This window comes from Nematolebias whitei, chromosome 4, assembly GCF_014905685.2.
Source record: "Nematolebias whitei isolate Nwh7 chromosome 4, NemWhi1, whole genome shotgun sequence".
Lineage (NCBI taxonomy): Eukaryota > Metazoa > Chordata > Actinopteri > Cyprinodontiformes > Rivulidae > Nematolebias > Nematolebias whitei.
Genome location: NC_056501.1, coordinates 52,479,335 through 52,494,720, shown reverse-complemented (window position 1 = coordinate 52,494,720; position 15,386 = coordinate 52,479,335). Strand labels below are relative to the sequence as shown.

The 15,386-nt window shown below is 43.8% G+C and overlaps 1 protein-coding gene across 1 annotated transcript in view; it reads right to left on the bottom strand.

The window, feature by feature from the left end:
- Nucleotides 1-15,386, bottom strand: part of guf1 (GTP binding elongation factor GUF1) — a 147,485-nt gene that overhangs the window by 24,341 nt on the left and 107,758 nt on the right. The window contains exons 12-13 of the mRNA XM_037675438.1: nucleotides 15,220-15,363; nucleotides 1,744-1,877 (exon numbers count right to left, since the gene is read on the bottom strand). Of these exons, the coding sequence (XP_037531366.1) occupies nucleotides 1,744-1,877; nucleotides 15,220-15,363 (278 nt within the window). The remainder of the gene's footprint in view (nucleotides 1-1,743; nucleotides 1,878-15,219; nucleotides 15,364-15,386) is intronic.

Below are 15,386 nucleotides of genomic sequence, written 5' to 3'. Positions count from 1 at the left end.
GGACTGAGTCTGGAGTAGAAACATCCAGAGCCACCGTGCACAGGCGTGTGCAGGAAATGGGCTACAGGTGCTGCATTCCCCAGGTCAAGCCACTTTTGAACCAGAAACAGCGGCAGAAGCGCCTGACCTGGGCTACAGAGAAGCAGCACTGGACTGTTGCTCAGTGGTCCAAAGTACTTTTTTCGGATGAAAGCTAATTTTGCATGTCATTCGGAAATCAAGGTGCCAGAGTCTGGAGGAAGACTGGGGAGAAGGAAATGCCAAAATGCCAGAAGTCCAGTGTGAAGCACCCACAGTCAGTGATGGTCTGGGGTGTCATGTCAGCTGCTGGTGTTGGTCCACTGTGTTTTATCAAGGGCAAGGTCAATGCAGCTAGCTATCAGGAGATTTTGGAGCACTTCATGCTTCCATCTGCTGAAAAGCTTTATGGAGATGGAGATTTAATTTTTCAGCACGACCTGGCACCTGCTCACAGTGCCAAAACCACTGGTAAATGGTTTACTGACCATGGTATTACTGTGCTCAATTGGCCTGCCAACTCTCCTGACCTGAACCCCATAGAGAACCTGTGGGATATTGTGAAGAGAAAGTTGAGAGACGCAAGACCCAACACTCTGGATGAGCTTAAGGCCGCTATCGAAGCATCCTGGGCCTCCATAACACCTCAGCAGTGCCACAGGCTGATTGCCTCCATGCCACGCCGCATTGAAGCAGTCATTCATGCAAAAGGATTCCTGACCAAGTATTGAGTGCATAACTGAACATGATTATTTGAAGGTTGGTGTTTTTTGTATTAAAAACACTTGTCTTTCATTGGTGGGATGAAATATGCTAATTTTTTGGGACAGACATTTTGGATTTTCATGAGCTGTATGCCATAATCATCAGTATTAAAACAATTAAAGACCTGAAATATTTCAGTTGGTGTGCAATGAATCTGAAATATATGAAAGTTTCATTTTTATCATTACATTATGGAAACTAATGACCTTTATCACAATTTGCTAATTTTTTGAGAAGGACCTGTATATATAGATATATATATATAAAGTATATATAGATAGTTTGATAGATATAGACAGACAGACAGATACCTAGATAGATAGAAACGTGTTTTAAACCCTTCCCACACTCTTGCAATATTCTAAACAATGTTTTTAAACTGTAAACGCTCTAAAAGAGCACAAAATGTCATGATTTCATGTCCCTGTCTCCTCTCAGCCACAGTTCCACTGTGCGTTCTTGGCCACACCCACTTCTCCACAGCAGAACAGACATCACAGAGGAGGAAGGAGGAGGATGTTTCTCCTGCAGTGTGGGCTGCACAGAAGTGCAGCAGGTGCTAAATAATTTAAAATAATTTATTTAAATAAAGATTCCATGCCAATTGTGTGACTCATCCATCAATCAGCCAATTGTGTGTCATGTCCAATGTTATTTTGAAAAACCACGATAGAGCGAGTCCGCGAATAACGAACCGCGAAGTAGCAAGGGACTGATTGAGCTTACAAACCTTTTTACTGTAATGGATATTTTTCACAATAAACAAATGATAAAAAATTATTTGTATAATTTAGTGTAACAAGCTTCATTTTTTTTTTTTTTATTATTCAGGAAAATCTGAAGTTATTTATGTAGAAATATGCAACAAACCAATGGATCTCAAATACCCCAAACACGTCCTCACATCTTAAAGATGTGAACAAGAGAATAATATAAACCTTGACAATAGCAGAGTTTTACCTGGCATATCCGGATGACAGTGATTTGAGGAGATCATAGAAATCCACAACGATTTCATTCAGAGGAAAGAGGAATTTCATCATGACACGCTGGTCATCAATGTACACCATGTTCTTCTGGACTGCCCTACGATTCTAAAAGGAGACAAACAGTTAGTCTGGTGTGCGTTTCACAAATAATCTGTTGAAATATCTGTCACTTTAATAAACTGATTTATAAATGGTAAATGGACTGTACTTATATAGCGTCTTTCTATCTAGTCAAGATACTCAAAGTGCTTTACAACACAATCTGTGTCCTCATTTACCTCCAAATAGCACTCTACTACATTTCTACAAAGCTAATCTGAATCTGTAGACTCATCAGTGCTTTAGATCACATTCATACACTGATGGGACACACATCAGAGGCTATGAGGGGCTCAATTCAATTCAGTTCAGTTTATTTCTATAGCACTAAGTCACAACAGACATTATCTCAGGGCACTGAACAAAATCATTCACATACATTATAAATACCAGTTAGTAAAGTTATCTATCTAAGGAAGGAAGGTTCAGTGTCTTGCTCAGGGACACTTCCAACATGTGACTGACGGAGGAATCAAACCCCCAACTCTCCCATTGGAGGCAACTGCTCTAGCCACTCAGCCACAGCTGCCCTGAATACATAATTCATAATTATAAACACAGCAGGAGAACATGAAGTGGATGAAGTTCATCAGACCTGAGGAACGACACCACCTAGTGATCTTTGATGTCACATGCAGACATAAAGGTGAATACTTGGGGAAATACATTTCTCATACCGGGTATATTCTTCTTTATGAACCCTTATATTGTCCTTTAACTTTCTGACCATTCGTGTTCATTAGAGGAAACAAATCAACCACCTTATTTAACTGATTAAAAATACCATTTTTTATTATTTTTTCACAATAAACTACTCCATCTTTTAGAGCTATCGCAATAATCTCTATACTATATCAAAGTTTAACGAACTTTAGTCCGAAGTTTTGTAAAGAACCTCCATCTCACTGAACCCTTCAGATCCAGTAGTCAAAAATTCGGTCTTGATTTCAGTCCATCCACTGGAACACAAACTCTCTATCATCAGAACTTTACAACATCGGGCCGAATGCGTCCCCACGAAGACAGAAGGTAAGGAAAAGGAACAGAAACACATTCAAGAAGCTCTTCAAACATGTGGATATCCTAACTGGGCTTTTGTCAAGTCAGCAAGGAAATCTACAAAACACACCAATAAAATGAAAAAGGAGAACAACAGACGGAAAATTATTGTCATCCCTTGTGTTGCTGGAGTATCAGAGAAATTCAGAGGAATCTTCAACAAACACAAGATCCCAGTACATTTCAAACCCAGCAGGACTCTCAGACAGAGGCTGGTCCACCCTAAGGACAAGACACCCATACACAAACAGAGTGGTGTAGTGTATGTGGTCCAGTGCAGCGAGGACTGTCCAGACCTCTACATTGGAGAAACTAAACAGCCTCTTCACAGACGCATGGCTCAACACAGGAGAGCCACCTCCTCTGGACAAGATTCAGCTGTTCACCTCCACCTCACAGAGAAGGGACACTCTTTTGAGGACCAAAATGTGCACATTTTGGACCGAGAACACAGATGGTTTGAGAGGGGGGTGAAGGAAGCAATTTATGTAAAAAGAGAAAAGCCGTCTCTTAACAGAGGAGGAGGCCTCAGATTTCCACTTTCAAAAACCTATAATACAACTTTAAAACAGATTCCCAGCCGGTTTTCACACCTGATGGGAACAGAGGGGCCTCGTCTGTGAATTAGAGGAACAAAAGACTCTTACTGTTAATGTTGTTTAGGTGTGAATTGCCAATCTACATATGTGTGTGTGTGTCTTATCTCACTCAGCCTTATAACCTGAATCTCTCACTCTCTGCTCTTTGAATTGAGAAAGCTCCTCGGATGAGGAGCAAAACGTCTTCTGTTACAAATAAAGTCCAGTTGTTTTTGTATTGAACGTTTTTTGAATTCATCATGTCCTGGATGACTGAGAATCTTCACCAGCAGATTGGTGAAGATACAGATATTCTTTATTAGAGATTATGTACACAGGGTCCCAGTTACATCCAACAATAAAATGTAATAAGAAAAACAGTGATAAGATGTAAGATATGAACTAAGAAAAACATTAGCAAAAAATACGCTAAGCACCAATAGCATAAAAACAAACACAATACACCAACAACAGCACAAACGAGTCTGAGTGAGCAGATGAACACGACTGAAGACAGCAACATGAAACAGATCAGCAGCAACATGAAACAGATCAGCAGTAACATGATGTGATTTTTCACAGTGATTCTTCTGTTAGATTCATGAGTCTAACAGCCTCAGGGTAGAAGCTGTTCCTCAGTCTAGTGGTTCTACACTTAATGCTCCTCAATCTCCTTCCTGAAAGGAGCGGGGCAAAAAGTGTGTGTGCTGGGTGAGTGGGGTCCTTCATGATGCAGGTGGCCCTCTTCCTGCATCTGGAGGTGTAGATGTCTGGGATGGTGGGGAGACTGACTCCAACATCTTCTGTGCAGCCTTCACCACTCTCTGCAAAGCTTTTCTTTCTGCAGCTGTGCAGCCTCCATGCCATACGTTGATGCTGGAGCACAGGATGCTCTCCACTGCACACCTGTAGAAGGAGGTGAGGACTGAGCTTCCAGACCAGCTCGTCTCAGCCGCCTGAGGAAGTAGAGTCTCTGATGAGCTTTCTTGATCAGCCTGGTGGTGTCGTTGCCCCAACTGAGATTGTCATTCAGGTGCACACCTAAATACTTGTAGTTGGAGACCACTTCCACTGCAGATCCTCTTATCTTCAGTGGGGTGTAGGTGTGTTTGTTCCTTCCACTTTCACTCCTTTCCTTTCACTTCCAAGATGGCGCCCGAGCTGGTGGCTTGCCGTTCACCTCTGTCCACTCTGTTTCTTTTTTTGCTATTTTTATAATTTTTCTTCAATAAAATCAGCTCACTACTGGTGTATGATCGCCAGCAACTGCTCAATCTACAATTTTCCACCACTTATCTCGCCTCCTATGAACATTTTGATCGGGGTTCTGGGCCCCCACCTCCACTGCTTGGGAACATACCTGGGTATCTCCAGCGCGCGGCATTCGTGCCTGCACGAAAACATCGCTCTCGTCGCCGTGGGAGACGTGCTGGCCGCCTCGTGAGGCTCAAAGCTAGCCTCGCTCGTTCCTCAGCTACAGCTGTCCACCGGAATGAGGTTTCTCCACCTGGATGCTTCGCGGAGTCCTGCCTGCTGCAGAACATCGGGTCGAGGCGTGCAGCGAGCGCACCCCCAGCTGCGGTGTTTCCAACCGTATCCAGCAAACCGTAACCAACCCGGGTCCAACAGCTGTACCATCTGCTGCCCCATCTGATCGTACCAACGACCCTGCTGTGTCTGGCGGCTCCTGGATTCCGGCTGTTCGTCCCGGCTGCACTTTCTCCGGCCGGAGGAGGCGAGGACCCGACGTAAACCGCTGATCTGCGCCCCCCCTCAACTTCTCCCTCAGCTGCTGACCCAACAAGGTTTGCTCTCCTCAATGTGAGGTCTTTAACAAACAAAACCTTCATCATTAACGACTTTTTCTGCACAAATAATCTGGATTTAATGTTTCTGACGAAGACTTTGCTTCCTCTGGGTGAGTCAAGTGTTTTTTCTGAACTGGTACCTGCTGATTGTACTTTTCTTAATTGCCCGAGGTCATCTGGAAGAGGTGGAGGAGTGTTGGCTGTTTTTAAGAAAATCTGGAAATGCAGACTGTTACAGACACCATCTTTTCAGACCTTTGAACTGCTGCATTTTGAACTGGGCCTCTCCAAACCCATGTTGATTGCGGTGCTTTATCGACCGCCCAAATCCTCCACAGGCTTCATCAGTGAACTGTCTGTCTTTCTCACTGCAATACTGTTAAAATACGACCGTGTGCTGATTCTAGGGGACTTCAATGTGCACGTCTGTTGCCCTGAAAAGCCTTTGGTTCAGGACTTTTTAAATCTGATCCACTCTTTAAACCTGGTGCAAAATGTTGTCGGCCCCACACACCATCAGGGTCACACTCTTGATATTGTTCTGTCTTGTGGTGTCTCTGTGTTAAATCTGGAAATTGGGGATGCTGTCATGTCTGATCACAAACCAATCTCATTTGTAATACCTCTTGCTCGTGTTTCGAAATCTCCCGCTCCACCCAGGACCTGTCATATATTTAACCCTTCAACTGCTGCTCGTTTTTCCTCTGCCTTTATTACCACTGCTGCTACAACACCTGAAACCTCTGCCTGTGTCGGTGCTCAGGAGCTGCTTAGTAACCGCAATGTGACCTGCACTAAGATCTTGGATCTGGTGGCCCCACTAAAAGTCAGGAAACCAAGGAGAGCCCAGTACCCATGGATGAATGAGACCACCAGGGCAGCGAGACGCCTGTGCAGGAGAGCTGAGCGCAGGTGGAAAAAAGACCATCTCCAGGTTTCTTTCATTTTGCTCAAAACCTGTTAAAAAAATTACCAGAACACTGTCAAATCTGAAAAAAAAAAAAATTTCTCCCAACTCATCAACTCAAATAGACACAACCCCTGCGCCCTATTCACAACAGTAAATTCCATTCTAAATGTCCCTTCGTATTCATGTATGAAGGCCTCTGTTGACACCTGCAATGACTTCACTAAATTCTTTGTTAACAAAGTGGAGTTGATCAGGGCCTCCATCCCCCGCTCCTTAGTCGACCCATCAGCTTTTGTTTCGTGTTCTGCTACTTTCAGGCAATTCAAACCAATCACACTCCCATTGTTAAACAAAGTTGCTGGTCACATAAAGCCATCAGGATCACCATTAGACCCCATCCCAGCAGCATTGTTCAAACAGGTTCTACCAGCGATTGGGCCTGCAGTTCTAACTATACTAAACAGTAGTATTGCTACAAGCGTGGTCCCAGAGGCCTTCAAACATGCAGTAGTCACACCGTTAATTAAGAAACCTGGTCTTGACCCTTCAGCCTGCTCAAATTACAGGCCAATCTCAAAACTCCCCTTTCTGTCCAAAATCCTGGAAAAAGTAGTTTTTACTCAGTTAAATCAGTTTTTAACTGAGAACAAAATCTTTGAGGTCTTTCAGTCTGGTTTCAAGCAGCTCCACAGCACCGAAACAGCTTTGGTTAGGGTTTGTAATGACATTTTAACAGCAAATGATTCTGTCCATTTTGTGGCTCTTGTACTCCTCAATCTTACTGCCGCTTTCGATACTGTTGACCACAGTATCCTCATCTCTCGGCTTGAACACTGGGTTGGGATTACAGGTGCTGCATTAGACTGGTTCCGCTCATACCTCTCTGACAGGAGTTTTTGTGTGAAGGTGGGAAAAATCTATCCACTTCAATGCCTCTTTCCTGCGGTGTCCCGCAGGGCTCGATTCTCGGACACCTTCTATTTTCACTCTATCTGCTTCCGCTGGGGTCGATCCTAAGAAAACATGGTATTCCATTCCATTGCTACTCCAATGACTGTCAGATCTACCTGCCACTGAAACCAGCCAGTGCTTGTTCCGTCCACCCTCTCCTCAAATGGCTGGACGACATTAAGACATGGATGGCTTCAAATTTTCTAAGTTTTAACGACCAGAAGACTGAAGTCATTGTCTTTAGCCCTAGCTCAGCTGCCGCCTCTTATCCTGTGAACCTGGACTCCCTTCAGCCTTATCTGAAGCACTCTGTTAAAAACCTTGGATTGGTTTTTGACTCGGATTTTAAGTTCGACAAACAGATCAGTTCAGTTCTACAGAAGCTTCTTCCAACTGCGACAGGTACCTAAGCTCAAGCTAGTGCTGTCTAGACCCGACCTTGAGACACTAGTCCATGCATTCATCACAACCCGCCTGGACTATTGTAATTCACTGTATGCTGGGGTCAGCCAGGCCTCCATCTCACGGCTACAGCTCGTCCAGAATGCTGCAGCTCGGCTCTTAACCGGTACACCGAGGTATGAGCACATCACACCAGTTCTGTCCTCCCTACACTGGTTTCCTGTGAGAACTAGGATTGATTTCAAAATTCTCCTCCTGACCTATAAGTGCCTAAATGGCCTCGCACCCATCTACCTCTCTGAGCTACTGGAACCATATGTTCCCTCTCGGGCTCTGAGATCATCCGATCAGCTGCTTTTGGTTGTTCCAAAAACACGACTGAAGCTCCGAGGAGATCGGGCGTTTCAGTCATGGGTCCCAAACTGTGGAACAACCTACCCCCCAACATTAGGCATGCCACCTCCCTTCCTGTGTTCAAATCCCTGCTAAAAACACATCTGTTCTCTCTGGCGTTTCATACTGTGTGAGGTGATTTAGTATATCTTGTTCCATGTCTTCATTTTAATGCTGTTGTTTTAATTTTTAAGGTATATTCTTACTGCTTTTTATTTCTCAGTGTTACCCTTAGTGTTAAGCACTTTGATAACAGTCTATCTGTTTTAAATTGTGCTCTATAAATAAATATGACTTGACTTGACTTCTGAAGTTCATGACCATCTCCTTTGTCTTCTTCACATTGATGTGAAGGTTATTCTCTTTGCACCAGCTCTCCAGGTGTTCCACCTCTTGCCTGTAGCTGGACTCATCATTGTTTGTGATGCATCCCACCACCGCTGTATCATCTGCAAACTTTACAATATGACGGCCTGGATGGGTAGCTGCACAATCATACATGACCAGAGTGAACAGGAGGGGGCTCAACACACATCCCTGAGGAGAGCCAGTACTGAGGGTTAAGATGGAGGAGGAGAAGTTGTGAATCCTCACTAGGAAGTCTAGGACCTAGTTGCAAATGGAGGGGCTTAGTCCTAGTGTGAGTAGTTTGTCCATCAGGGTTTGGGGGATCATGGTGTTGAAGACAGACGTGAAGTCCACAAAGAGCATACGGCTGTAGGAGTCCTTCTGCTCCAGGTGTATGAGAGCATTGTGGACCACAGAGGAGATGGAATCCTCTGTTGATCGGTTCTCACAGTATGCGTACTGGTGAGGGTCCTCCTTGATGTTGATGGCTGTTTTGATGTGGGTCATGACCAGTTTTTCACTGAAGCACCCACACCTGCCTCCACGCTCATTTGCCTCACTCTGGGCCCTTGAGCAAAGCCCTTAAGCCCCACCATCTCATCCCCCGGGAGCCCTACATAGCAGTTCTCTGCTCCACACAGAGGGCTGAGGTAGCTCGGTGCCTGTGGTTACGTCAGGAAGGGCAACCGGAGTAAAAATAATTGCCACGTCTTCTTACGACAGTTCGCTGTGGTGACCCCTGACAAGGGAGCAGCCGAAAAAGAAAAAAAAATCTAAACTGCTTATACTGAAATACTTTTTTGTTCTGTTGTTGTTTTTGCATAAAGTGAAAGTAGTATTTGGTGTAATATTGATATGGTTTCCATTTTGGCACCAGTACTTTTCTCTCCCACAGAAAGTTTTGAATAACAGAGATGCCATTTCCTGCATTCTGGTGTATTTTTAACGGGTTGTTATACATCAGCATTTACCTACATTTGTAAACACTTGATTAAATTATAATTTTAGAGAACAACTGCAGGTCGTGTGTGAATAAAGCAGCTCCGATTCTCAGGTGTCCTGACCCCCCTCCTCCCTCCCCTCACTTCATGGTTCTGAGCTGAACTCTTCTCCGCTCCTGCTCCAGTCTCGTGGCACCGTTTGAAGCACCTGAAGGCTTCAATTCTCGGTTGTCGATGAAAGTAAATTGGACTGTCTTTTCAACATTTGGATCGCTGTTATTTTGACAAATAAGCGACGTTGTTTTGAAGCGTGATGTAATGTTGGCTTTTCTATGTATGTGAATGTTCCTGTAAAGTGCCCTGAGACAACTTTGTTGTGATTTGGCGCTATGTAAATGAAATGAATTGAATTAATGTGAATAAACATCAAACATTTCTCTCGTTGTATTTTTAATTTATTTTTACAGTAAGCTTTTTTTATTCATTATGTCTGAAATGTATGCAGGAGTTTAGACACATCAGCAGTTGTGCACACGTTCTGTAGAGCTGTCTGGAAACGCTGTGCATAATGTGCACTGTCTGCAGAGCATTTATTTATTCTGCTGAATAAATGATCGTTTCTGTTGAATGGATCACTTCAGCAGCTTCATGTGAGCTGCAGCCCCTCCACCCTCCTTAAGTGATCGGGGGGGGGGGGGTGTCTGAGAGGAGGGGAGAGGGGGTGTTTTTTCAGTGCGCAGCGCTGCTGAGGAGGAAAAGAAAGGAGAAAAGATATGTGTACCACTTCGCTCACACGCTCCTTGTGAGCGAGCTGGTGCACTGCGCGTGCTGCGGCTGGAATATCCACTCCACAGACTGTGTCCGCTGGGCTAAGGGCAACGTCTCCTCTCTGTATTTTTTATAAATAATCAGAATAAAAATGTGCAATGACTTTGGACTTTTAGGGGCAGAGATTGGAGTTGCTAGATTTGAGCAAACAATTGCTGGAACACAGCCTGTGAAAATAAGAGTTCCTAGATCTTGTTCTGGCAGGATCCAGCTCAAATTAACTCCTGTGTGTAGCGTATTTGCTGAACAGAGTATGGTAAGTTTATTGTAACTGATCTGTAAAAAAAAAAACTAAAACTAAACAACAATAATAAATTCTCTTTGATCCTCCAACCCGCTTGTGTAAGGATGGTACCTTTTTGTGGCCCGGTTTGTGTCTGTGTTCCCTCGTGCTCCCTCGTTAGTTCCATTAGTGCCACCCTTGTCTCGTCCCAGCTGTTTGTAATCATGTCTCGTCTTGTCCCTGTATATAAGCCGTCTGTTCAGTCTTGTTCATTGTCGCGTCGTACTCGTTGGGTCTCCTGTGTTCCCCCTGAGTCTTCCTAGTTCCCTGAGTTCCCCGTGCCTTCTTCCTGTTTCATGTAAGTTGTGCTGCCCCGTCAGCTTGTTATTTTGTATCTTTATTTTACCATTAAATTCCTATTTTTATATTCTGCCGAGTTGAGTCCCTGTTCTGCACTCTGGGTTCGCTCCTTCCTAGCAAATCCTAACAGCTTGTCATTAGCTGCGTGCTGCAAGCTAATTTTTAGACAACCTAGCATAATAGGGAGGGAGACAGGGAATTATTGAGGAGCACACAGAAGCAACCAAAAGTCAAGATAAGAAACAGCAAGGAGGTGTACAAGAAGAAGCTGGAGAGCAAGCTCCAGCAGAACAATATCAGAGAGGTGTGGTCAGGGATGAAACAGATCACAGGCTTCAAGCAGAAGAAGGATCAGAAGGATGGAAGCCTGGACAGAGCCAATGAACTGAACACGTTCTTCAGTAGGTTCAGTTCAGGAACAAGCTCAGCATCCTCCTCTCTTGCCCACAACCAAACATACATACCAACCTCCTTTGACCCAAGGCTATCCTGTCACCTCAAATATTGTATCTACCACCTCAGTCATGGACCCTTCTTTTACATATTGGTCTTCAACCAAATCAGAAGATGCTGATACCTCCTTTGCCTCCCCCCTCTGCGTCTCCAGAAGTCAGGTGAGGAAGCAGCTGGAGAGACTGAACCAGAATAAGGCTGCAGGTCCATATGGTGTCAGTCCCAGAGTCCTGAAGGTTTGTGCAGAGCAGCTCTGTGGGGTTCTGCAGCACCTCTTCAACCTTAGCCTGACCCAGGAGAAGGTTCCAGTGTTGTGGAAAACATCCTGCCTTGTTCAAGTACCAAAGAAACCTCACCCATCAGTCCTCAATGACTATAGACCTGTTGCCCTGACATCCCACATCATGAAGGTCCTAGAGAGACTTCTGCTGACCCACCTGACTAAACAAACAAGCACATATCAGGACCCACTGCAGTTTGCTTATCAGCGTGGACTTGGAGTTGAAGATGCCATCATACACCTGCTTCAGCAAACTCACTGTCATCTAGAAAAGGCAGACAGCACTGTGAGAGTCGTGTTCTTTGATTTCTCCAGTACATTTAACACAATCCAGCCTGATCTGCTTTGTCAGAAACTCCAGAAGACTCAGGTGGAGGCCTCAACAATCGCCTGGATCAAAGACTACCTGACGGACAGACCACAGTTTGTGAGACTGAAGGGTTGTGAGTCTGACCAGGTGGTCAGTAGCTCAGGAGCACCACAGGGTACTGTGTTCTCACCATTCCTTTTCACTCTGTACACCTCAGATTTCCAGTACAAAACAGACTCCTGTCATCTGCAGAAATATTCAGATGACTCTGCAGTAGTCGGGTGGATCAGAGATGGACAAGAAGCTGAGTACAGGGAACTGGTGGACTGCTTTGTGGCATGATGTGGAAACAATCATCTCATCTTGAATGTGAGCAAAACAAAGGAGATGATTGTAGATTTCAGGAGAATCAGGAACAGATCCAACCCTATTTCCATCATGGGAGAAGAAGTGGAGGTGGTGGAGAAGTATAAATACCTTGGGGTTCACCTGGGCAGCACGGTGGCACAACTGGTAGAGCTGCTGCCTCTCAGCGAACAGGTCCTTGGTTCAAACCCCGGTCCAGGGGCCTTTCTGGGTGGAGTTTGCATGTTCTCTCCGTGCATGTGTGGGTTTTCTCCGGGTGCTCCGGTTTCCTCCCACAGACCAGAAACATGCATGTTAGGCTGATTGGTAACTCTAAATTGTCCCTAGGTGTGAGTGAGAGAGTGAATGGTTGTTTGTCTCGTTTGTCTCTATGTGTCCCTGTGATGGACTGGAGACCCGTCCAGGGTGTACCCCGCCCCTCGCACAGTGATTGCTGGACATGGGCACCAGCGACCCCCGTGACCCAAAATGGAATAAGCGGGTAAAGATAATGGATGGATGGGTTCACCTGGACAACAGACTGGACTGGAGATGCAACAGTGAAGCGTCTACAAGAAGGGACAGAGCAGACTGTACTTCTTGAGGAAGCTGAAGTCCTTCAACGTTTGCAGCAAGATGCTGCATATCTTATATAAGTCTGTTGTAGAGAGCGCTATCTCTTCTGCCATCATCTGCTGGGGGAGCAGCACCAGAGCAAGTGACTTAAAAAAGATCAACAAGCTCATAAAGAAGGCTGGCTCAGTTCTGGGGACTCCTCTAGAACCTTTGGAGATGATTGTACAAAGAAGGATTCTTCATCAAATGAAGAACATTATAGACAACCCTCAGCATCCTCTTCATCAGACTGTCATACAACAACAGTGTCTTCAGTCAGAGGCTTCTTCAGATCTGTTGTAGGACAGACGCTACAAGACATCCTTCCTGCCCACAGTCATCAGCACCTATAACAACTCTTTAATGAAACCAGGATGATGAGTGTAGTGGACTAGGCCTGATGTCAAAACTAAGCCTAAGGTCAAAACCCTTGACCTTAAGAACCTTGTGGGACAGAAACTGTCATTTCATTGATTTGAATCCAGAAATACAGGTTCACCCATCCTGAGACTATCTTTCTTGAAAATTCAAGTGAAAGAACACTCTCTTTTCTATTATCATTCCTGTTTTACAAATGTTTGATAATCAAAGTGTTTTAGTTCAAACATTTTAGATGTTACAGTGAACTAATCAATTTTATTAACTGTAAAACAGTAACAATGATTTTTTAGTTGCTTATGCAAAGTAGAATTCATGTTAAGGCCTGTTACAGATTTTTATGCATTTTCTGATTTCTGTCTTTGAATGAGCAAGTGTGCGTTTTCCAAGGTCAGGAGTCGAAGCAGACATGTGTTGGAACAACTGTCTTGTTTACATCCTCTCAGACGTCAACAGAGAAGTTGGCACCTGTTTCTCCAAACTCGCCAAAACAAAACTTCTCTCTGTCTCTGAGAACAGTTTAATCTGTTCCATAACAATTCTTGCTGTTTTCTGACTTCTAGTAACCTCTTACGTCACAAACCACACCCCTGTCTGGTTGATATTGACCAATCAGGGACTCCCAAATGGACCGGGAATAGAGCTCTTTAAAATGCCGGTACTTCCTGGTTCTCCAGTCTGAGAAGCGCGGAGCAGTTCTGAGATGTTCGCAGTTCTGTGAAGTTGTTTGGGAGAACAGAAGTCCAGCCATGATAAGGCTCCTCCGAGTTTGGATTATAACATCTTCCACCTCTGAGTGGAACTTCTGAAGGACTCCACTCATGTGAAGTCCACTTGCTGAGGTGAGCTTGTGTCGGACGGAATCTCGTCACTACTTCGGACGAGTCACAGCCATCCTATGGAGACGCTGGACAGGTAGCGTTAACTGGACTTCGTATCTGCTGATTCATCTTCAGAGAGGTAATAAGTCAAGTTACTACCAAGCGTACCGAGGAAAAGCTGGGTTCGAATGGAGAGTGTCGGTTCTGGTCAACACTCCCCCTCACACACCATCTTTTACTCCCTTTAAACTTCATTTTCCATCTTTAAAAATTCTTCTATCAAGTAGAAATTAATCCAGATGTTTTTAGAAATGTCTGTGTAAAGTGCTTATCCACCGCCGTGTGGATAATTGATCATAATTGTACAGTTTTCATTAATGTCTGTGGTGAAGCAACGGAAAATCATGGCCGTATGGTTTTCCTGGTTGTAAAGCTGATTGATTATGTTGTTATTCTCATATTCTGCCAAATTAATGTAAATGTTTGATGTTAAACTTTGATTCTGTAAAATAAATGACCACATTCATTTTGATGGGTCAAAGATAAATGACGTCTCACGTTTACATTTCATTAAATTCAATGCACGTTTTATTCAGTCCAGAAAAATGAAGAATCCGTTTTAATTGATGAATATATCTCAGCATCTGTTCATCTACATACTGGTGGCCCGTACAACAACATTTAATTTCCCTCTGGGATTAATAAAGTATTTTTGAATTGAACTGAATGGAATAAGCTATTGCCTTGTAAAATTTTATCCAGAACAATAAATCTAACGTAGCGGTAAAATATATCAGTGTTAGTAACGTTATCATTGTCATCCTCAAAGAAATGCATCGTGTGTCTGAAATCTTTAGTTTTGTACAAAGAAAAAATAAATGCCACTGCAATCATTATCAGTTAGACCTTCACCATACGTGACTGACTGTTTAAACAATGAACAGGAAAGGATGTTTCTTTTTCATTTATATTTTTCTAACATGCTTGATAAATTCATGGTGAATAGTGGAGGACAGAAAATGTGCACGCATGTTAGGAAAACTGTTTCAAGACTTCACGTGTTAAAACAGATTTAAAAGTGGTTGTTTATTTAGATTCTTGTAGACAAAGCAAAAAAAATAAATTCAGAGATCATATTGGTTTAGGCTTCCTCGCCAAATAACGGTATTAGTTATAGCCAAAATGTCCATATCAGTCGGGCTCTACTTTTCATCCAAAAAGTGGTACAACCATTTGAAAACCTGTTAAAACAGTGACATAATGTTGCTCCGATCCATACACAAAGTGCAGAAAGAATAAATTCAGTTCACATTTCTTTACCAAGCATTTTCTAAATAGTTCTTACCAAGCAAAGTGTCATAATCTTGCCAGTGTAAATATCAGGAGAGAGAATGGTTCCGAGAACCATGGGCTCCAAATATTCTGACACCAGCCATTTGTCTGGGAACTGCGTCGGGTTCACGATGGTGATCTCCTCACTGCCACGTTCCTGGAAGGATAAGAAGGTTTAAA